At 43.6% G+C, this 24,460-nt stretch overlaps 2 protein-coding genes across 4 annotated transcripts; both read left to right on the top strand.

The window, feature by feature from the left end:
• strap (serine/threonine kinase receptor associated protein) lies at positions 1 to 8,874 on the top strand. The gene is made up of 9 exons (XM_034525821.1): positions 1 to 500; positions 1,240 to 1,375; positions 2,325 to 2,406; positions 2,510 to 2,582; positions 2,856 to 2,955; positions 5,261 to 5,398; positions 6,062 to 6,198; positions 6,483 to 6,632; positions 7,942 to 8,874. The coding sequence occupies exons 1-9, from the start codon at positions 389 to 391 to the stop codon at positions 8,001 to 8,003; spliced, it is 990 nt and encodes a 329-aa protein (XP_034381712.1). The 5' UTR covers positions 1 to 388; the 3' UTR covers positions 8,004 to 8,874.
• A 144-nt stretch (positions 8,875 to 9,018) lies between these two features.
• On the top strand, positions 9,019 to 23,872 carry tmpoa (thymopoietin a). Of its 3 annotated transcripts, none has more exons than XM_034525818.1 (9): positions 9,019 to 9,583; positions 16,151 to 16,268; positions 16,559 to 16,702; positions 17,340 to 17,449; positions 19,701 to 19,793; positions 20,344 to 20,382; positions 20,532 to 20,735; positions 22,103 to 22,203; positions 22,931 to 23,872. In XM_034525818.1, the coding sequence occupies exons 1-9, from the start codon at positions 9,350 to 9,352 to the stop codon at positions 23,313 to 23,315; spliced, it is 1,428 nt and encodes a 475-aa protein (XP_034381709.1). In that variant the 5' UTR covers positions 9,019 to 9,349; the 3' UTR covers positions 23,316 to 23,872. The 3 variants fall into 3 exon arrangements, with proteins under 3 accessions (XP_034381709.1, XP_034381710.1, XP_034381711.1); XM_034525819.1 differs by having other exon boundaries at positions 9,020 to 9,583; positions 19,746 to 19,793; XM_034525820.1 differs by lacking the exons at positions 19,701 to 19,793; positions 20,344 to 20,382; positions 20,532 to 20,735 and having other exon boundaries at positions 9,026 to 9,583.
• The last annotated feature ends 588 nt before the right edge of the window (positions 23,873 to 24,460 follow it).

Raw genomic sequence — 24,460 nt, 5'->3', positions numbered from 1 at the left:
ATTGTGAAGAATATCACGCCGGAAGTATTATCTTTGTTGTGGCTGGAGGAACACCGGTCCGACTATACCATCTCTGCGATAGCTACGCCGCGTTGCACGTTGCTAGTTAGTTGCAATGTTGTAGCTATTAGCACGATAGCCATTCCTTTGCTGGGAGGAAGCCCCGCCGTTCGGTTTGACAGACCTACGGTGTTACTCCTCACTCATCTGTAGTCCACCCAGCAGCCAACCGTTAACGAACGGAAACTACTCCCCGAGATTGCAGCTAGCTTGTCTTGCCATTCTCGTAGCCCGGTAGCCCCCCCAGCTAGCTAGCTAGCAAGCTAGCCGCTAGCGTCCTCCGGTCTTCTTCCTCAGTGCGAATCATCTCCTCCCCGGCTGGAGGACCATGGCGATGAGACAGACTCCGCTGACCTGCTCCGGTCACACCCGGCCCGTGGTAGACCTGGCCTTCAGTGGGATCACTCCCTACGGTTACTTCCTCATCAGCGCCTGCAAAGGTGAGACCAACGGACTTCTATGACTGTTACGCCAGTAAGGGCTGACGAAGAAGGGTCCTAACGTGTAATGTTCGCCCCTCGGATGCGGTCCAGACACCCAGAGTGAAGTCAGAACTTCGCCCTGTGTGGTTCGTAAACACAGGCGAACCGTGTTGCTCTTAACTTGGTAATTTAACACCAAATCCTGAAATAAAAATGTGCTCGTTGAATCGTTTTAATTCCTGGAGGCTACTGTAGCTGCCGGCTTTGATAGATAGATCGATGATAGATATATACTTTATTCATCCCCAGGGGGAAATTTCTTTGTAGCAGCAGCAAACAAGGTTACAATATATACAATAAACTAAAATAAAATAGCAGAGCAGGACATATTACTATTATTATTTAAGAAAATGTAATAATTAAATAATAAAGAGAGAAAAAAAGCTAAGTATATATAGTAGTATATAAATGAGTGTAAAGTATATAACATGAAGCGGTGCAAGGGTTATTGATGTTGATTAAATTTGAGGAGGATCTGACCGGAGGGGATTTATTATAAAGTCTAATCGCAGTGGGCAGGAATGTTCTCCTGTATCTGTCCTAGTGACAGCGGAGCTGAAGCAGTCTGTTGGAGAACGTGCTCCACTGTCCCTGCAGTAGGTGGTGGAGAGAGTGGTCTGGGTAATCCAATATGGACAATAATTTGAGCCGAGATGCACAGTTAACCTCTGTGTCCTCCCTGCGGTTCTTTTGTCAGATGGCAAACCCATGATGCGCCAGGGAGACACAGGAGACTGGATCGGAACGTTTCTGGGTCACAAAGGTGCTGTCTGGGGGGCCACTCTGAACACGGACGCCACCAAGGCAGCCACCGCTGCAGCGGACTTCACAGCGTGAGTGGACCAGTCCGGTATGGGGCTGACAGACTCCTGCCTCGCTATGTGTCTAGAAGCAAGATGTGCAAACATCACATCCACACACTTAGACGGTCCTTCTAGTGACCGTAATGACATAATAATAATAATAATAATAATAATGAAAGGGATAAAGGGCTGAGTCTACAAAAAAGGAAATTACTAAAGGGAAATGGAGACATTTTTATAAGTTTCCAACCAAGATAATTATGAAAGATCAAAGAAAAATATTTTCCACTCTATATTTTAAACAGGACTTCTAACAAACAAGTAAGAATACAATATACATACCAACAGTGAATAATGTTTGGGACAATTTATTTTTCTGTTCTAAACAATACAACCACCTTCCCTTTGATAAAAGTAATCATAAGAGTACTAAACTCGTGCAATTAAACAAACATAAGAATAAATACAGAGGCATAGACGCCATACTTGGTTTAACATAACCTAAGTCTTCTTGTACAATCGAATGGTACAAGTACATACATATATGTATGTATGTGTGTGTATGTGTGTATGTATATATATATATACATATATATATTTCAATTTTCAGTTTATTTTGTATAGCCCAATATCACAAATTTGCCTCAGAGGGCTTTACAATCTGTACACATACGACATCCCTGACCTTTGACCTCACATCGGATCAGGAAAAACTCCCCAAAAATAACCTTTCACAGGGAAAAAAGTGAAGAAACCTTCAGGAGAGCAACAGAGGAGGATCCCTCTCCCCGGATGGACAGAAGAATAGATGTCATGTGTACAGAATGAACAGCATTACAGAGTTACATAAACACATTACATGAATATGACAATGTATGAATGGAACTCCAATCCATGAAACAGAAGGAGGTTATTACTTAATTATTACTGGAGCTGCATAAACTGTTGTCAATTAAAAGATGTGCTGTGTGTGTTTCAGAAAAGTGTGGGATGCAGTGAGCGGAGACGAGGTCCTCACACTGGCACACAAACACATTGTCAAGACTGTCACCTTTACTCAGGTCAGTGTAGCGTCTGGATATGGATGAGATATACACACCCTGTATGCATTTATGTGGATGTTTTCTGAAACTGCTTTTGTCTCTCAATATACTCTCCTCCCAGGACAGCAACTGTTTACTGACCGGAGGAAACGACAAGCTGCTTCGCATCTATGATCTCAGCAACCCTGAAGCAGGTAAGCCAATGTGTCAAATTGGAAACGTGCAAAGACACATGTGTGGTTTTAAAATCTGCCTCCTGTTGGGCTGTAGATTCTGCTCTGTATGATGCATAAAACACTGCTCCCCTCTGGAGACTGATCTCATTTCAAATCAGTGGCATGTGAAAGTCTTTTGACCTCTGAATTATGAAAAGAGAGCATAGACACAAAGTAAACCCTGACATTTCTGTTTTGATAGATTGTTTTGTCCTGTAATGTAGTTGACTGTTGCATATTTGTGTCCTTTAGCACCTCAGGAGATTGCAGGTCACACCTCTGCCATAAAAAAAGCCTTGTGGTGTAACAACGACAAGCAAATCCTCTCTGCTGCCGACGACAAAACCATACGGTCGGTGAAGTGCTTTACCTTTGTGTCTCAACGCCCACTTATGTGTCGAACAACTCTGCTCTGTGCTGCCACACCAGGGGAAAACATCCATACAGAATAGTATCAACATATTTTATGTACCAATATGTTTTTCCTGATAAGTGACGGGTAGCTTGCTTCGGACAAAAGCAATGGGTTTCTCTCCCAATCCAGCTGTGCAGATTTCTCCTCCATGTTGGGAAAGTAGGAATGAAAAGGTTGGTCAAATGTCCCACTATGACCGACTGTCCACATCCTCACTGGAGAGAAAATCCTCCACCTAAGGAAAGGGAGTGGAATCCCCATGTGCAGAGGACCTTCTCCACAGCTCTGCTTTCTTTAGGAAGCCACCCACCTTGTCAAAGGTGTGCATTACGTGGCCTTTACTTTATGAAATTGATCACTTTGATGCTGTCGTTTAAAACATCATGTAACACAGGGCTCATTTTCTTGCACGCTTCCCTGTGTATTTTAGGTAAATTTGTATGCGTGCTATGAAACCTCTTCGCCCATCATTGGTGCCGCTGCGTCCTTACAGATGCTGCTGCAGGATTTCCAGCTAATGCTGTTTCCACAGAAGAAGGTGTTGACAACATCAAAAATGTCCTCTCCTGTTGTTTTCCCCTCCAAAGTTTTGCAGAATAGTATGTGCTCATTAATGCTGTCAGTATCTCACAAAAGCAAAAAGTTGTGCATTTCCACTGACATCTGTGGATTCATCCAGTTGGAGTGAAAAAGAGTTGCTAAGTTTTCCCACAACTTGCTCGACAATGTCTGTTCCCATTGTATCTCCTCTGCGGCACACAGTCATTTGACAAAAGGCACAGTCTTTAATTTCTCCGCTGCGTTTGTGTCCAGCACAACAACGGCTGGAAGGAGCAGGTCTTCAGCTACAGTGAAAGGTTTCTTTGCTTTAGCATAATAATAATAATAATAATAATAATAATACATTTGTTTTATAAGGCGCCTTTCAAGGCACTCAAGGTCGCCGTACAACATATTTAAAAATCGGACACAATTTATACACATAAGAGGCCTCCAGTCTTTGGCTGATGTCGTGGAGACTTTACGCATCATGTCTTGAGATGAATTCAGAAAGTTTCTTCTTACAAAACTGGCTTACCAACATGACGTACATGTTTGGTCTTGAGATGGTGCTGAAGATGTGCAGCCTTCATGCTATTGTTGGCTAACCTCTCCCCATAAAAAAAACACAAAGTTGGGTGAGTAGCAAGTCGTGGAAGTAAATACTTGTATCTCTTTTCTAGTCTTCTGACCACTCAAAGCGCTTACACACTACATGACATCATTCACACACTAATGGGAGGAGCTACGGTTCCACCTGCACATCAGGACTGACTAACGTTCACACACTGTAGAACAGCTACGGGAGCCCAAGCTCACATCGACATCGACATGGGCTGGCGGATCCGGGAATCGGACCGCCGATCCTCTGATTGAAGGACGACCCTGCTCACCACTGAGCCACAGTCGACCAGGGTGATCTACTATAGAATATTAGTGCCATGATCTCAATTCATGTCGCTTTGTGAAGTAGTTTATACAGCTTCTACTGTTACTGTATATTTAGCTGCAACAAAGCCCCAGTCCCTGGTCCATGTTGATGTGTCCTTGGGCAAGATGCTTAACCCCAAATTGCTCCCTATGAATGAGTGTGAATGTTAGATAGTCCTGATAGGCAGGTGGCCCCTGCAAGGTAGCTCCTGTCATCAGTATGTGAATGAATGACGACATGTAGCATGAAAGTACTTTGAGTGGTCGGTACAAGTACAAGTCCATTTACCCTTTGTGTGTGTGTTTTTCTTATGTAGGAAAATCGTACTACAAACTGCATTTCATCTCAAAACCCTGTTGTACTAAGTCACAGTCGCCCCTGGAAGTAAATCCAATTAAACCATATTCTTCTGAATACTGATGGAATTTTGTCGGTTCTGGTTTGGCCTTCTTTGGCACTTGTCTCTTCATGTTTTCAGCAGCATTACTGCTACGCTTCAACCACGACTCCATTGTTGGAGTTTTTATGGTGGCAGTGATTGACAATTGGCTTGTGCGAGGTTGGGTCAAACCATCCTGGTATGGGGTCGACTGGGTTTTTAGGATAATGAAATTGAATAGGCTGCTGAATATTAAATGTAGTTTATTAACTTACACTTATATCTTATTGAATATTTATGAAATAACTATTTTAAAATAATTGTTGAATGGATGCTAATTGTGTGAGTGTGCGTGCGTGCGTGCGCTTGTGTGTGTGTGTGTGTGTGTGTAGGCTATGGGACAGGAGCTCCATGGAGCAGGTGAAGATGCTGACGTTCGAAACGTCAGTGAGCAGCATGGAGTATGTGCCTGATGGAGAGGTTCTTGTCATCACATATGGAAGGACCGTGGCTTTCTACAACGCTCTGAGGTATGACCTCCGCACACTTCCTGGAAACTCCTAACACGTTCACACTAATGGGAATAAAACTCTTAACTTGGATTCTGTCCGCAAACAAAAAAGAAAGTGACCAGCTGTGTTGAAATAGATGGGGAGGGAGAACAAAGCCTAAGAATTGTGATCATTCTTGAATATTTACTGAGAAATATATTTGTGGAGGTGAAAATATATATTAAATTAACTTTAAAATATTATTCTAATTAATTAAGGAATAAATAATAAACATGCTCCACCAGACTGCAATCATTTCCCCTGGCTCCAACAATCACCAACTCTGGTTTGACAGTTTGAAGTAAAGAAGTAACCCTGTAACATGTTCAGTGTTTACTAACTCTACTGCCGTGATGCAGGACCAAAGAAAGGCCGCTGCAGCAGCACGCCAAACTCTCAATTGGAAAAGAGTCAACCCATTATTTGTAGTGGGTTTTCACATGTTTACAAACCTGCATAAACATGCTAATTTTGGTGGGGAAAAATAATTACTTAATAACTATCTTTGCAAGATGAGGTGAAGGTGAACTTGATGAAATGTATTCACAGTGACATGGTAAGACTCAGTTGACACAGACATGAAGCATCTCCACCATGGCATCAAATAAGCAGACCATTAGAATGATTTTGACTGTATTCCAGCCTGGACCTCATCAAGGCGGTGGAGGCCCCGGCTCCCATCAACTCAGCCTCCCTCCATCCAGAGAAAGACTTCTTTGTTGCCGGTGGAGAGGACTTCAAGCTCTACAAATTTGACTACAGCACCAAGGAAGAGTTGGGTAAGAGAAGCCGTTTCCTCTAAATCCCAGTTTCTGGGTCATTTTAGAGACCCTTTACTCTGGTACGGCTACAGGTAATGTCCAGTTTGAAAGGTCAAAGGGTTTTTTTTGTCCATTATTTAAAAAACACACTTGATCAAAAGCCAGATTGTTTACAATTGATTCTGTGAATGACATTTTTATTTTAGGGATAGGACTTGTAAAAACAGGATGTCTAACTGTTGAGTAGCTTCCTGTTATAGTAGCTGGGAGAAACCACAACCTCTTGTCCCTCCTGTCTGCAGAGTCCTATAAGGGTCACTTTGGTCCAGTGCACTGTGTTCGCTTCAGTCCAGATGGTGAGCTGTATGCCAGCGGCTCTGAGGACGGCACGCTTCGACTGTGGCAGACGGCTGTAGGGAAAACCTACGGCCTGTGGAAGTGTGTCCTTCCCGGTAACAACTTTTGCCACTCACTTATGAAGTCATATCTAGAACAAGCTATCTGGCATAGAGAGGTGGACCTTTCGTCTGACGAAATATGTCCGCTAGTCGATGGCAAATAGGTTTCTGATCCCGTTTGAGCCATAAATTACACATAATGATCTTCTGGATGTAGTTCACTGAGGGCTTTCACACAACACTAAATGATACTAGAACAAATCTATGACAAACTTAGGTCTGATTCATGGCACAAATAATATTTCTGTCATTGGTTTAAATATGCTATACTGCCCTCGATGGACTGGCGGCCTGTCCAGGGTGTCCCCTGCCTTCGCCCTATGTCAGCTGGGATAGGCTCCAGCACCCCCGCGACCCTAATGAGGATAAGCGGTATTGAAAATGGATGGATGGATGGATGGTTTAAATATTTAATTCTGAAATAAGGTCCCATGGGGGACACCGGAGGAGGAGGACCTCTCTATTTAGCACAACATCTGTTCTTTTCAGCAAACGCTGCCCACCAATGTGTTGTCTTCAAAAACAGAGCACCTGAATCAAACACAACGTCTGACATTCTTTTATCTGGGTTTTGATATTCCTTCATGAAGGAGAAAATACATTTCTAGTCTGGAGAATTGGAATTGCACTTCTAAAAAGTTGGATAGCTTACCAGAGACTTTTAAAAGGAATGGTCCAAATGAATTAAAGCAGCAGCCAATACCCATTTCCCATCATGCAATACATAACTGACTGTCTGTTCGTTAGAACCTCCAGCACCACAGAAGACATTATACAACTGTTTTTAAATTCCCAAGATGAATGAAGTGATGTGTGAAATCAGTGCAGTGCCCCTTTTTAAAGCCAATATTATGCCCCAACGCAGTGTTGACTACACGTTCCACAGCCATGTAGTTCCATATGTACATCTGCTTAATTTACATTACATTACATGTCATTTAGCTGACGCTTTTATCCAAAGCGACTTACAATAAGTGCATTAAACCATGAGTCCAAACTTAGAACAACAAGAATCAAGCAAGTACAATTTCTTCAATAAAGTTAAACTACATCTCTCAAGTTACTGCATTTAACCTTGTTGTTTGTCAAGTTTATGAGACCTCAGCTCCACCTTCTTGTGTGTATTTTCTGCTTCCAAAAACCCAAACTCTAGGCTGGGAAACCTCGGTCTGAAAAATGTGATCCTGCTATTAGCAGCTATTTCAGGCTGCTCTGCTTGTTTTGTGTACCAGCAATATTGTACCATTTCCAAGTATTAGTATGATCCCTCTCAGTTTTCCTCTTTTCTTGCTGTACTCCTCAGAGGACCTGGGGGCAGACAACTCTGAGCAGTTGTACACTACGACCCCTGAGATCAAAGCATGAGGAGAAAGCAGTGCTGATTGGAAATAGGATGAGAAGAGAAAAGAAAAGAACGACGGAAAGGAAACCAGCGGAGGCGTGTTCCAGCGTTCTATCTGGCCCCAGCAAGGAGCAGAGTCCAGACCATATCCACACACCAGGAACTGATGTGGATGTATTATGGCTGCCCTGTGTGTCATAGACTAACCCGTCGCACACGTACACAGACACACACTCAAGCATACCGGCTCCCACTGATTTTAGGCAGTCATATGGACAGTATGGGCTGCAGAGTAAAGCAGTAGAGCTGTGAGTGTCGGCTCATGGCTGCCTGCTTTCTCTCTGATTAGCTTAGTTCTGTCTGTCAGCTTCAACTTGTTTTAACTTCCCTAAAGCCTTAAACCCAACCCCTCAATCAGCTGTTGCTAAGAGAGGTTTGGGTTTCAAAATTAAGATATTTAAAGAGCTGGACCAAGGCTTTTTTTCAGTTGTAGTTACAAGAACACAATAGGTAGTTGCACAGTTTGTGCTAAAGTAAGGCGCTTTCATTTCCTCAAAAAACATTGCTTTGGGTATCCGCTGCTTTTGTAATGTGGCTGGTTGAGTCTATGAAGTAAGTGTGCAAATTAAAGAAAAAATTGTTTTGTGACAAAGCAGAAAAGGCAGAAATGCTGCTTGGATTTTCTTTCTCCATTTTGGTTTCTGTCCTCAGTTAAGTCCAGTGATGAAATAAACAAAACGCATTGCTGTTGGTTTGTAAAAGTAATGCACTAAGACACAACTGGGTTTGGTGTTTTTATTACTTAATGTTGTTAATAACACATGTGAATGAATAGGGTCACGTGGAAGCTACATTTAAAGTGATAACGCCATAATAAACACTGTCGCGCTATGATTTTTCCTCTGGGGTTTCATACTGTACATCCAGAGAGCCTTCGCTCTACATTGTTCTATTAAAACATCTCGTGACGTGCGCTTCATTTTCAATAGTTGCGTGTTTGTTCCACCAATAAAGAAGCTCTTTCTGACAGCATCTGACCAATAGCAGCCCGTCTCTACAGGCAGTCACTTCCGGCCCCGGTGGTCCCCATGAGTAGCAGCAGCCCGGTGCAGATATTAGCCAAAGCAGCCACTCAGCAAGGAATACGTCCATGTCCTCACATGAAACAAGAGAACGACAACAACGAGTCATTTATTTGCCCTTTCCGTTCTTCAACATACTTTCTTCCAGCCTTTGCTAAATTTAGTTTGACAAAGTAACTCCAGTAAGAGGCGCTGGTTCGCCGCTCCGTTACTCCCACGTTCCCCTCGGTTAGCTAACCTAGCTCAAACTTTACAGGCGACGGTGACTTCCCGCCTCTCGCGCCGACATGTCGGAGTACCTGGACGACCCGTCTGTGCTCACCAAGGACAAGCTGAAGAGCGAGCTGCTGGCCCACAACGTGGAGCTTCCAAGCGGCAACACGACCAAGGACGTGTACGTGCAGCTGTATCTGAAGAACCTAACCGCTCACAAGAAGCCCGTCGCAGCGCTGGACGTGTTCTCCAGCGACGAGGAGCTGCCGCCGCCCGTGGTCTTCAGCAGAAGTCGCTCTTCCGGCAGAGTGAGTCTTTGAACTGACGTTACAGCAGGCTAACTTAACTCAAAAGTAGGCAATTCGTTTCCTTTAACGTTCAGCTAACTTTACACACATCTATATATCCGCCGTATCCCGCATGCAGCTACCTGTGCGTTCTCAGTAATATCAATGATAGTCGTGGTCCCACAGAGCGATAACTGTCCCTGGGAAGTTAGCAGATGCTTCAAACTCTGACCAGCATGCAGTCAACTTTAACTAGTCAACAGTTCGGTCAGTATAACATCTACATGTGCTCTGACCACAAACTTCCTTCATCCATAGTGTTGATTGCCACGGGTCCCCACCCTAAATAAGTCCTAGGGTGTTTTCTAAATCACTGCCGATGATGGAAAGATGCTTTTATCCTCCACCAAGTCATACTTTGGATCGTCCATGACTTCAGCTCGAACATGTTGAGGAGCACCTTCTCGGTTGTTGGTTAAGTCCCAACAAAACTACAGCAACCTGAGATTTCTCACCAGTTGTTATCTGTGAAGGGAGGTCCTCTTCATCAGTTCGTGTTTGCAGCTTCACCTGTTGTTGCATCACGTTCAGGTTGTGAGGGCACGGATGAAGAAGCTCATGGTTGTTGTGTGAGAAAATACTGTTGAGATGGCTTTTCTCTTTACTGCAACTCTTTGTCGGATGTAGAGTCTCAGCTTCTCAGAATTCCTCTGTTGTATTAATAAGACTTACCCCCCCAAAGTGACTGCATGCATACTTCACAACCATAACATTCAACAACAAGTATTAATGTGTATTGTACATCATTGCATGTCCTATTGTTTCAAACTGCACAGAGTGATTTAACAACATGTGTACTAAAGAGGGGACATCTGGATGGCAACTTATAACAGCTTTTGTTATTTGCTGTTTTTTTATGATCAAGACAGTGGGTCATTTCACTGTTCCTTAACTGACATGTGTCTATAGCACAAACAATCAAGTTGTCATGACATATTTGAGAACTTTTGTGTTGGTAATACGTGTACAAAACCGACCAGTCCTATATAAAAGGTTAATTCATATTACCATTTGTTATGGAATATTTAGCTCTATAACCTTTTTTTAAACGTAAGCGGTCATCAAAGGTTATCAGGGCCTCAATTGCTTCTGTCATGCTACTGATTTTAGTTTGACATGTAACAAGATTGTTGTTTTTTCTCTTGTTTACTTACTACTTCAGACTTTACATGGCTTGAATAATTATTTAAACACTTGTTAATTATTTTTATAGTTTTCGATGTGTTTGGATAACAGCTACCTCCACACACACGGCTGAATATGTGGTGAAGCCAATTTGTACTCATTCAGTCACACCTGGTGGAGAGTGCACCTTACTAGTTTCTTTGTTTACTTATTACTTTTAATGTATTTCATACTTTTATACTTGAGTTTTCATACGTCTTAATTTCCCCCTCTTTTGGCAGCTCTGTAAATTCCTTTTTGACTACAAGTTGAATAGAGCTGTCACCACACTGTAGTGATGAAAGCAGAGTGTGTGCGTGTTTGTGGAGGAACTCTAGGGATGGTAATGGACCTGTACTTGTACAGTGCTTTTCTAGTCTTCTGACCACTCAAAGTGCTTAAACACTTCATGACATCATTCACCCATTCACACAGCGGTAGGAGGAGCTAAGGTTCCACCAGCAGTAACTAACATTCACACATGGTGAGCAAAGCTACGGGAGCTATTTCAGGTTAAGTGTCATCGACAGCTAGCTAGCGGAGCCGGGGATCGAACCACCGATCCTCTGATTGAAGGACGACCCTGCTCATCACTGAGCCACAGTCACACATGCCATCTATTGTACTTCTGTCCATCCTGGGAACCTACTCTGTTTCGCTTCCTTAGGTTTCTTCCCTTTTTCTCCTTGTTAAAGACTTATTTTTTTGGGGGGGGGTGGGGAGTTTTCCTGATCCGATGTGAGGTCCCTGGACAAAGGATGTTGTATATGTACAGCTTGTAAAGCCCTCGAGGCAAATTTGTGATTTTTGGCTGTACAAAATAAATTGAATTTAACCTCACACCACCAAAACAGGATCAACCCGGTGTGCAGCAGGACGGGTCTGGTTAGTCCTAAAACCTTTTCTTACCACTCCTGCACCATAATGCACTCTGTTCACCTGTATGCTCAGTAGAGTTTCCCCTGGAAATAGTTCAACTGGGACAGTAAGTAAACTTGATCATGATGAATGAGGTAACAACTAGCTTATTGATTTTCCACTTCCTGTGTGTGGAAAATACCCACGTTGAGATAACAGGAGAACACACTGTCCGAAGTTAAGGGGGTGAATTCCTCTCCATTCATTGTGATCTACACAGATGGAGGTGTTTGTGTGGGGTAAGACATAGCACATGTGTAATTAGTTTGTCCTCTGTCTTGTCTTCTCCGGTGGCTGTGCCGTCTCGCAGAGTAGATGTTTATCTCGTAAAACCCAATGTGTCTTGAGTGATTACAGGCTGCAGGTCAAAAATGAATTCCTGACATTTTTAACTCCACGAGGGGTTCAAATACAAGGCCATAGTGAGGAGTTGTGAAGGAAAGGGTGAGCTCAGGCTTTAGGTATGCCTTTTAAAAGCTGGGTGTGGTCTGAAGAGGAGGGGTCACAGAGGCCTTGTTTCCTCCTCTTCCTCCAGACCAAACCCTGCTCACTGAGAGCCAGACTCCCTCTGTACCTTGCAGCAACGCTGAGCATATCATCTTTGCATTCCTCACATTTCCCTGGATTAGGGGCCAGCTCAATGGGTAGTAGAGAGTGGCTTTAGACCCAGATGTTCATTTAGAGCTTGTAATCACTTTGAGAGTGTATATTTAGTGGTCAGACAAAGAATCAGAACAAGCTGCTGCTCTAGCTGCCCTCAATCAGCCGAGCTCTGACGGATAGCTTAATTGGATGATGAAAGAAAATGGAATGAACAATAAAACGCAGTCGCTGAATTAATGAAAGTCTGGGTTTTCTCGACCAAAACATTTGTCTGTGGATCTGTCCCAGATGCAGTATGGATTTCATCCATAGCTATGCATTGTTCTTTCAAACAATGTGTAGATGAAATGATCTTGTCTGTGAACTCATCATTTAGTGACCTCAGCTGGTACAGTGCTGGTCCATATAGACTGGGTCAGGGAGATTTCAGGGGGGGGCTGCATTCTGAAGGAAATTAAGACGGAACAGGAAATTCTTCAGTCGGCCCACAATGCTGCCGGATGGGTTTGTGGATTAAAATGAAAATGGAGACTGTAGTAAGGAGACAGCCAACCGACTGCTCTGTGTCACATGGCTTTCACCACGGCCCCGCCCCTTTTTAGGAGACCCGCAGTCAACGTGAACACTGACTATGACTGATATTTGCCTCCACACTTACTTTCACAATACTAAATATGGCTGTATGAATATCTAATGTTAGGAGAAGAAAATATAAATATATAATGTAAATATAACCCAATCTGTTTTTATCTATCCACACAAGCCCCCTGTTTCTGACTAAAATGAGACGCCTCAATGTAGAGGTTTTAAAAGGTAGTCTCTTGCTTCTTACGAGTCTCTCGCTCTCGGCCATGTCACATTCCTCGAGGCACTGGCCGAGGAGGTGGAGTAGCAGCCATCTTTGACTCAAGCCTATTAATGAATCCTAAACCTAAATTAAACTATAACTCATTTGAAAGCCTTGTCTTTCACATCCAACGTGGAAAACATTACAGCAAATCAGTTGTGTAATAGTTTATTTGAGGGGTTTCAGTCAGGATTTAGAAAACACCACAGCACAGAGACAGCACAGGTGAAAATTACAAATGACCTCCTAATTGCATCAGATAAAGGACTCATCTCCGTACTGGTATTATTAGACCTTAGTGCTGCGTTCGACACCATTGATCATGACATCCTATTACAAAGACTGGATCAGTCGATTGGCATTTCAGGTACCGCACTAAGTTGGTTTAAATCCTATTTATCAGATCGATCTCAATTTGTATTTGTAAACAATGAAGCCTTAATGACCACCAACGTTAATCACGGAGTTCCACAAGGTTCTGTGCTTGGACCAATTTTATTTAAGTTATTTTACTGGGCCCTGAACACCTCAGAGATCAATTATCTGGTGATGTGGTTTCTGTAGATGGCATTTCCCTGGCATCCAACACCACCGTAAAGAATCTCGGCGTTATCTTTGACCCGGACTTGTCCTTTAACTCCCACGTGAAGCAAATCACGACTGCATTTTTTCATCTACGTAACAATTAAAAAATCAGGCACATCTTGTCCCAAAAAGATGCAGAAAAGTATTTGTTACTTCCAGACTAGATTACTGCAACTCCTTATTATCAGGCTGCTCTAATAAATCTCTTAAGTCCCTCCAGTTGATCCAGAATGCTGCAGCTCGTGTACTCACAAAAACTAAGAAAAGAGATCACATTACTCCTGTATTAGCTGCTCTGCACTGGCTCCCTGTAAAATCAAGAATCACATTTGAAATTCTTCTTCTCACCTACAAAGCCTTGATTGGTGATGCACCATCATATCTTAATGAGCTTGTAGTACCATATTGCCCCACTAGAGAGCTGCGCTCACTAACTGCGGGGCTACTCGTGGTTCCTAGAGTCCTAAAAAGTAGGATGGGAGCCAGAGCCTTCAGTTATCAAGCTCCTCTTTTATGGAACCAGCTTCCACTTTCAGTCCGGGAGGCAGACACAGTCACCTCATTTAAGAATAGACTTAAGACTTTCCTGTTTGATAGTGCTTATAGTTAGGGCTGAATCAGGTTTGCCCTGGTCCAGCCCCTTGATATGCTGCTATAGGCTTATAGGCTGCTGGGGGATGTTTTAGGATACACTGAGCACCTATCTCCTCTTCTCTCTCTCCTTATGGATGAATTTACATCTCTCCATTGCACCTTATTAACTCTGCTTCCTCCTCGGCGTCTTTGTGACTTCACGTCTCATAGGGTCCATTGGACCTGGAGGTGTCTGATGCCTGGTGAGCCGGCCTCCTGCCATGCCCCTGCTGATCCCCCCCCCTGCCCCCCCTCTCCTCTCTACCTCCTTCTGTTTCCTGGATTGGAGTTCCATTCATACATTGTCATATTCATGTAATGTGTTTATGTAATGCTGTTCATTCTGAACACATGACATCTATTGCAGAGGGATCCTCCTCTCTCCTGAAGGTTTCTTCCCTTTTTTCCCTGTGAAAGGGTTTTTTTGGGGAGTTTTTCCTGATCCAATGTGAGGTCAAAGGTCAGGGATGTCGTATGTGTACAGATTGTAAAGCCCTCTAACAACACCTGTGTGCTGCCACATCATAGTTTTACGCGAGCATGCAGCGTATGCAGGCAGTGAAGTTTCATTTATAGCCGCCGCGAGGCATGCCCAAGGAAATGATGTAATCAGGGTGAGCGCGAAGGGTCTGCAGGTGTCATGTGACTGACACAAACAGTTGACAGTTAAAAGCACTAAATACATGAGTACAATCCCTCCTAGTCATTTTGGAGGCTGGTTTCTGGTGTTCGGCCAGTCCCATTCTTGCCTCTTTCCAGTGCATTTTATTCCTACAGCCTCTGGTGTTTCAGAGACAAATGCCACAAACAGCTCATTGAGCAGAAAGGTCTTGGTGCATGCTCGGAACTCTCACGCCATCTGTTGAGGCTCACGTTATGGTGACAAGTGAGAGTAGAAACTAAGCTTAACCTTTGACTTGCATGGTGCGTTCATGCTCTACTCTGTAAAAATTAAGTATTTGGCGATGTAATCTCGTAAAATTTAGTTTTAATGAATAAATAAATTTCAATATAAAATGGATATTAGAGATGAATTATGAACTCATTAAAACTACTAATTAATTGTGTCTTTTCTACAAATAAGTATTGATGGCAATACCAAAGTGAAAAGTTAACTTGGCAAGCGTCAACATTTTACCTTGCAGTAGAAGCATCTACGGTGACATTTTAGGAAAACCCAATATACCGTGATATCTATTTTAGGACATACTGCCCAGCTCTAATTCAAATACACATTTGAATTTCAAATAAAAATGTCTTACTTGGTATTGTGTCAACAAGGCTCATTGAGTGTTTGAGCAGCGGTGAGATCTGTCAAGAGCATGACTACCGCTGCTATTTAGTCCACATGTTGAGTGATGACACTTATGATTGATTCTTTGATGGCGCATGGTCATTAGTTAGCTGAAGCATTACTGCATCGTATGTTAATTACTCAGACGGAAGGGCATAGTTTTAGGTTGGAACACCAAAAGCTGCACTCCTTGAGAACGTTAGTGTTGAGCTCTGTGTATACCGTGTTTCCTCAGACACAGCCTTCATTTCCTGCCTGCTGGTGTGTGAGCCAGCCTGCATGTTGTTTACTATCCTGACACGCCTGCAGCGTCTCTCTGGCTTCACGTCATACTAGGAAATTAAAGTAAAGTCCTGGAGTTAAAATGTCTCTTCAACATCATGCATGAAAAATGTCATGAATACACACTTCTCATGATGCAACTGTCTTTTAGAACACAGTGTGTCATTACTGATCGGGCTGCCCTGTTGTCCTCTTCCCACAGAAAGCCACAAGGAAAACAGACAAGGTTCGTCCCGACGAGATGGATGTTACCATGCTGACCGATGAGGGCCTGAAGGGCGAGCTGTTCAAGCACGGAGTGGATGTGGGGCCCATTGTTGGTAAGTGCTCTTCCCTCAGCGTGTGTGCACACACACACACACACACAGGGATTTGGTGTTGGTGCTACACACTGATGAAAACAAGTGGCTTTGACATCTTTGTTGGTTGTTTATTGGCGCTGTACATGCAGACAGAAAACAATCCCTTGACGGCATGTGGTTCTGGGGGGAGCCATGTGTGCTCTTCCTCTCTGGCAGTCCCCAAAAGTGAAGTGTCTGCAAACACCTGTTGACCGGTCAAGACCTCTGATGCAGGTTTAATGAAGGTCTCCCTCTGCTCGTCCCCTCAGCATCCACCCGGAAGCTGTATGAGAAGAAACTGCAGAGGATGCTGGACGACGGTCCCGCCCAGCCGCCAAAGCTGCTGCTCTCAGAGATCCAAGTGAGCCACAACGGCAACTCCGAGTCCGACCTGTACAGTGACAAGGAGGATGGTAAGGCAGCGCTAGCCACACCCTCTGGTCGTATGCCAGACTCCATGGTGCCCTACAAGGAAGCTAAAATATGAATTCAAAATATATATATATATATATATATATATATATATATAGTTGCCGTAAACAATCATTTATTTAATCAAGACATTCTTTAATTTGACTTAGTTGATGAATCTAATGACTAATTTCTCAGTTATGCCAAAGACACATTCCTGAAAATATAAAATCTATATGTATTTAACAAAAATGCAGTAACACGATAACAGGCTCTGTATGATCATGAAAACCCTGGACCATGTAATCTCTGTCATTGCAGCCTCTCCGCGGCCCACGTCGTGTTTTTGTAATCAATGGTGCTGATCACGCCGTCGTTATGATGCATTACCACAATGGAATATTCTATATAGACAGCATAGTAGTGAGCTTTCATGTTGTCGCTGTCTTATGAAAGTTTGTGTTCACATTGACAACCACTCTCCAAAGCAAATGGTACATTTTCATATTCAAGAGCTAACTTTGAGTTAAATTCAGACTGCAGAGGATCAAGTTCTAAAGATTACCAATCACTGCCTTTTATGTTGAGGAGGAAATGAAACAATATGTTCTTCATGAACTAAACCTGTTGTGACACCAGAACCAGAACCTGTGGCAGAACCGGAACCAGTTCCAGTGGTGGAGAGACCAGTGAGAAGCAGAGGGAAGACGCCCGTCACCACCCGCACCCGCAGCAGCCAGCACCGCACGGTAAGGAACAAACAAGAGACCAGCTTTTTATTTCATCATCAGAAGCACATGCTTAAAAGCCCAGTCTCTTTGTTTTTTTGTGTGTATGTTCTTCAAAAATGATTTGTCACAATGTTACACGCGGCTGATCAAAGAAAGTGAGTTGTAGCTTGTTTGCTTGAGAAGAAAATCCCACCAAAAAGAAACTGGGAGAGCATTCCTTTCTATTCTGAGATGTTGGTAGGGTTCTGTAAAACTAACCAAGATTTTCATTGTCAAAGAATCTTTCCATAATTTTTTCCATTCATCGATTAGTTGTTGGGTCTATGAAATGTCAGGAACTGGTGAACAAGAGTTTCCCAAAGCCCAAGATGACGTCCTTGATTGTCTTGTCAGTCAGTTTAAGAAACCAAAGCATATCCACATTTAAGAAGCTGGAGACCAATTTATTCAGATTATCAAAACAAATAATCCGTTCATGGTTGCACCTTGTGTGAGCTGAACAGGTGGATTAGATATTTCAATGTGTCGTCTAGTTATTTCAGCAGTTCTGAGCCAAAATGTCCTGCTTTGACCTGGAGACGATGAAGAAGACATGCATTTCAGTCCAACTCTACCTTTCGACATGAGGAATAACTCATTACAGGCAGCCTGAGCCTACATATTATTCTGATCTCTAGATATAAAACGTATTGGTTGGATTACATTACTATTCTCAATCATGGTTCCCTGAAATAAGTGATGATATGTAACCCAGCATGTACCACTGACAGTGAGCTCATGCTCATCCACTCCAGGTATTTGGTTGTTACGTTAGACATGTGCTGGATAATTATTATAGTTTATTCATTTACAAGACAAATCATTACTAGGGTCTCCTCAGAGCCACGAGACTCCATTGACAGAAACATTTTAGGAATGTCGTAATAGTATTTTTAATTGATGCTTGTTATTTGTATACATGTTTTCACCATGGAGCTGCTAAACACACCCATGAAGCCCTGTCATTGAATAAGAGCTCCCTCACTGAACAGTGACACCTGTAGAGGTCTTTTGTTGTTGTTGTTGTTGTTGTTGTTCTGCCTGAAGCTCTGCTGCAGACACATAACACGACATGTTAGCATGTTTAGTTAATTTGCCTACATTTTGACAAAATAAAAGGAAATTGGATCAAAAGTTCACGATAAATCGACTCATTGATGAAATAGTCGATAGATTAATCAATAGAAAATAAGTAATTGTATCATCTGGTTACACAGTAATTAGATTATATCATTGAAAAGTGGACTGTGCAGTTTAAAGTAACCAGATGTGGATTACCACACATTTAGAAGGGTGATATAATAGTGTTACATTCTAATATAGAATATGATTCTAGAGGTCTGTTTGTCATGAGGAGTGCAGCTCAGTGTCAGTCTGTAGCTCAGTGTATCTGGGCTGCATGTCGGACTCAAAGCACATGATGTGGATTAGCTGTGGTGCCGCTTCACATACGGACTCTTCTCTTCAGTGCTTCAGTCGTGTATGATGTCAGTCCCTTATCTCTTCTCTCCTCCGTTTCCTCTGTGTCCACGTTATTGTGACCCTAAAAACTTTTTCCCCTCCAATTAATTCAGTAGCAACAGTCTTAATAGTTACTGCTGGGAGCTCAGTGTGACTCCTCTTCCCTATGTGAGGGTGGCAGTGAGCAGCGTTGGCTGTGGCTGCGCCTCCTGCTGGTATGACTTTGAACACGCACCTGCTGATGCACCCATGTCTTTTTTCTTTCAAAGGACTATAATGGAGAGCAAGCTCCATACTAACCACCGTCCTGGAACTATCTGCACAATTATTTTTGGTACTTAAAGTATATTTTGATGCAATTATTTTGTATTTTTACTTTTAATATCTTCAGTAAATCATTTGATCATAAACGCATTGGATGTATGAATATAAATTCCCACTCCCAGAGCATGGTAGACGAGACCCCCCCCGCCCTCGGTTAACAGTTGTCTCTGGAACAGGTGACGCTGTCACTCCCTGCAGGAACGGAGGCCGCAGCCAGCACTGAGACATGTCGTGTGGACAGTGCTGCCATCTGACTGTGAAGCTGAGCCACGGCCTGTTTAAACACACTGATGGGGGCTTGGTTTTCACAAAGTCAAACGAATGGCCACATGCTGCACCTTGATGGATGCTGAGATCAGCACTTTGTTGGACGCATGCTAAGGCGTAAACCAGCTTTGATGCTATTGTTCAGTGAAGTTGTCTGCTTGTGATTCAAAACCTGTAGCTCAAAGTGGAAGACGTGGTGTTGTGTCTTCCCAAACCCCCCCAGGATTCATGTCAGCAGCCAGCGGCTGTGCTCAACACCGCTCTGTTAGAGGTGAGCCTTCTTCTATTTGCCATTGGTCTCACCAAATACATTTGACGCTAAACCTACATTGTCTTGAGTCACATCTAATCAGTGAACATCCTTGGTGATGAATTGTGGGGAATGGTGTACTGTCAAGTGGTGACGAAGCTGTGTGAGGTGTCTGCACAGTTCTCACACACACACACACACACGCTTTGTTTTGAACCCAAGGCCGTCACAGTATAGTGTTGCTCCTCCCTACATCAGCCACGCAGCCAGTCCTCCGTCAGTCAGTGGCACAAACACGTTTACATTTGTACTACATTAGAATCAAATATGCCCAAGCTCAGGAAGAATAATGGTGAATGAATGTCTTCATAGAAGTTCACACTGATGTGGTATGGACTGACTTCAGGTATCTGAATGTGTAGGAGGAAAACCTGTTTGTGGCCAGCGTACACGGCTGATGAAGACCAGACATGAACAACTGAAGAGTGGCTGGTGGCTGGTGGAGGCGAGGTGGAGGGATTCAGCCCCAATTCTGATTCATTGTCTTTGATCTTGTGTGTTTGTGTCTCAGGAACCTGAGACAAGGACTGAACCTTTTAGACCAGCTCGGGTGCGTAGATGTAAAATTATATCACAATGGAATTCATCACTGAGACTATTTAAACAGCTAGCTGGTATAATAATGAGTTCCTCCTTTTCCCGGCATTGTTGTCCACATCTGAACACGTGTATCTAATAATCCCGTCTTGTGTTCTTCAGACGGGCTCTTTGACTTGTACTAAACAGAGTCCACAGCCGTCTGCCAAGTCATCCAGGCCTACCTCCCCTCTGGCTCAAATCACCAAAGTCGGCCCGGTCCCCTTTAGCCCCTTGTGTAACATCTCGCCCATTAAGAGACAAGGGTACCACTGGTCTCTGTCGGACCAGTTTGGATCTCAGGCCGGCGGTGTCTCTGTAGCACGGGTAACGCTGCATTTCCTCTCCTCCTCTCTCTGACACTCGTATCTGATTGGTGCACCGTGTGTGGCTAGCTCATGGTATGGGGTATAGGGTTGTTGAGATGTGCCAGCTGAATGTTGGCTGGGGAAACAACACATGTTTGTGAGCAGCAGAACGGTTTTCCTTCCAGATGTCCCGCTGTATTAAAAAAGAGGTCCACATGCAGCCCTGTGAGGACGCTCAGCTGCCGTCCTCTGTCCAGGGGTGCTAGTGAGACAGGTTTCCCCTGCATGGTATGCTCCACTAGCAAGAATATGTGGCTAGTACCTGGTGCTCTTTATGGCACTGAGCTGCTAGCAGGTGGACTTCACAAACCGCAGACCACTGATTGGTCTGAATGCTCAACAGTGGTACTTAACATTTTTACATGGCACATTTAAAACTCTTGACACCACAAAATAGAATCTAGGAAGTGCAGCCGCTCCTCTGTTGGGTGTTGCCGTGTCAGTGCCATCTACTAAACAGAGAAAAGGAGCTGGTGGCTGAAGTGAGTGGAGTCAAACCATGCAGAAGAAACAAGGCCTTATGCTGCGTTCACACCAAACGCTTTACTCGCGTGAGTTTAGTCACCCGACAAGTTTTGTTCATTCGCGTGCTGCGTTCACACCAAACGCGACCGGATCCCATGCAAAGTCAATGCACAGATGCGTTAGACATAAAAAGGGTGTGTGGCTTATCTCCGTAAAAACAGTTATAACTTCCGCCATCCACCATGAAATAAATAACCACTATTTCTACTCTATACTTGTTGTGGAAATACCACAAACGTCAGAACATCAGACCCCCTCGTATTTGGGTTCAAAACATCACCCGTTGCCACAGCTCGGTGAATTTCACCGTCTTCTCCAGGAACTGCGTCTGGATGACTGCCGCTTCCAGCGCTACTTCAGGCTAACCTGTAGTTGTATTAAAGAGCTCGGGGTGTCCGCAAACCGCTACGATGAGTGTCCTCCATTTTTTTCCTGATTCAACAACGGCAGGACAGGGATGACGGGTGGAGTATCTCAACGCTGATTGGCTTTCACCTCGAGCGATTTTTCACCAAAGTTGAAATATTTCAACTCGGCGAAAAATTCGTCTAGCGCGCCTAAACGCGTCTGTGCATTGACTTTGCATGGGATCCGGTCTCGCAAAAAAATCGCAAAAAGTTAGGTGTGAACGCACCATTAGACTGTGGGACTGTTCCATTCACAAGGTGGTTGAGCAGTCAACAGAGCTCACCTGGTAACAGGTGTCGACTATCATGCCCTATATACAATGCCCTCTGCTGGTCCAAACTCATTCTACAGCTGAGGGGAGTCCTCATGCTCTCCATGCTGGGTTTCTTGTAGGTGGAGAAGATTGCAGCCAGTGATCAAACCCCGAAAGTGGAGGAGAAGGACGTTCTGAAGGAGCTGTTCCCCAATGACATCAATAGTCCAACAGGAATCACGTAAGGAACCATGGTTTATCACTCAGCTCTAGAGGACTGACACTGCATTTACAAGTTTAAAATTGAGACGGCTTCACAAAGAACTGCAAGAGATGACAAGTTAAAATCTTAACAATTACAGCCACTATATTTAATATTGCACTGCCATAAAGTTGGGGGAGCGAATGTTTTACAACAGGGTCCAAATCAAAGAATTCTGAATGCAACTAGAAGCATGCTTTCATTTGGAAACATTGAGTTGCTTTTGGAAGCTGCTCACAATATATATTTATTTTAATGATCCGTTTCTGTTGTTGAGACAAGGAAGAAGCGTCTTTGCAGCCAGTGTAGGAAAGGTTCCCCGAGTGCTGATTGTTAGTTTTTACATATTATGCTCTTGCATATACAGAGATGTGTAAATGTAATGGGTCTGATAAGTTCCTCAGTAACAATGGCTGACATGGTCCACTGTGATTGGGTGGTAGAAGATCCTGTCTCTGTTTGGACAGCTGTCTGATCATCGACCCCATCTAGTTCAGTAAAGGGCCATCTGACCCGTCAGTGACCATAATGTGATCCTGCTCTGAGGGTCCATGTGGGGCTGATGATGTAGTTTGACATCACCAAACCTGAACTAAAACCCAGTGATGGATCTTTTCTGTCTCTGTGCGGTAGTTTTCTTTGTTTTCAGAGACAAAAACAGTAGATGTTGTGTGTTTGTGTCCCTCACAAATCTCTTCTCTTGTAGCGCCACCTGTCGGCGACCCATTAGAGGAGCCGCCAGTCGCCCACTGATGTCCAGAGACCTGTGGAATGATGAAAACCGCCTCTTCTCTCCAAAAACCACCAAGACAACCAGCTCCTCCTCCTCCTCTTACACAGAGAGCTGCACTGTCAACAAAGTCAGCAGCCTGCCCCCCCCCACCTCCTTCTCCTCCTCCAGGCTTTTGTCTGCAGCCCCCCCTGCAGGGCCGACCAGGGCAGCGTACCGCAGCGTGTCTCTGTGGATAAAGCTCTTCCTGCTGGCCATTGTGGCTGCTTTCCTGTTCTTGGTGTACCAGGTCATGGAGACCGACACCATCAACCCATTTACAGCCCCAGACACAGGGGTGGCCAGTGGCAGCACAGCATAGAGGGCTCAGTGTCTGAGGGGGACACCCAAGCCTGTCTGATTCGGTCTTTTCAAGTGGGGATCTGCATTGTAGCCATTTTATTCCCGGGCGCTGTGAAATGAAATTCCTCTTTTATTGTTTCCTTTTTATATCGAAATCTATTTTCAGCACATGACGTAGCCGTTTCAGCGACAAGTGAAGGATGTCCAAGACATGTTGTGAAAGAACAGCACCTCCTGTGCTGCTGTTTGCTCCTTTCTTCATCTGTGACAGTCTGTGAGGTGACAACAAAGCCAGTCACACACAGTAGGCCTCATAGAGGTGTGTGTGTGTGTGTGTGTGTGTGTGTGTGTGTGTGTGTGTGTGTGTGTGTGTGTGTGTGTGTGTGTGTGTGTGTGTGGCGCCTTAGTGTCTCTGGTATCTTTGTTAATGAGACAGGGAGGCTTCTTATAATCCTAAATCTTCTTAAACCCTACACCAATGTTTTCTTTCTCTTGAACATCCCTCTGGATTTTACCTAATTATGTATTCACTGTCTCAAATATTGAATATCCACTCAATAAACTATTATGTTGTTACTGTGTCTTTAATAGCATTTGATTAATGATGATGTAATTGTGTGCTCGTGGCAAATAAACGTCAATACATTTTCTAGTTAGACAATTTAACTGATTTTCATTTTCATAACTGAGTTTGTAATTCATTTTTCTTTGACACTTTGATTTTTTTTATCAAAATGATGATGATCGGAGGTTGTTTCATGTCATTAGTACATACAGTGGGCCAAGGATGAGCTGAGGGTTCCCATAATAAACATTTATTTTTGTTTTTCCTAATATGTGCTACTTAGCCAGTAAATATTAGACTGACTTCAGACTTCTTGATCATTGATCATTCAGTTCAGTTTATTTTGTATAGCCCAATATTACAAATTTGCCTCGGAGGGCTTTACAATCTGTACACAGGACATTCCTGTCCGTTAACCTCACATCGGATCAGGAAAAACAAAAAACTGAAAAAACCCTTTCACAGGGAAAAAAGTGAAGAAACCTTGAGGAGAGCAACAGAGGAGGATCCCTCTCCCTGGATGGACAGAAGCAATAGATGTCATGTGTACAGATGAACAGAGTTACAAAACATTCACAATATGGTACTACAAGCTCCTT

Source organism: Cyclopterus lumpus, chromosome 23, assembly GCF_009769545.1.
Source record: "Cyclopterus lumpus isolate fCycLum1 chromosome 23, fCycLum1.pri, whole genome shotgun sequence".
In the NCBI taxonomy this organism is placed as follows: Eukaryota; Metazoa; Chordata; class Actinopteri; order Perciformes; family Cyclopteridae; genus Cyclopterus; species Cyclopterus lumpus.
The sequence above is the reverse complement of the archived record's forward strand: the minus strand, read 5'-3'. Positions and strand labels throughout refer to the sequence as shown.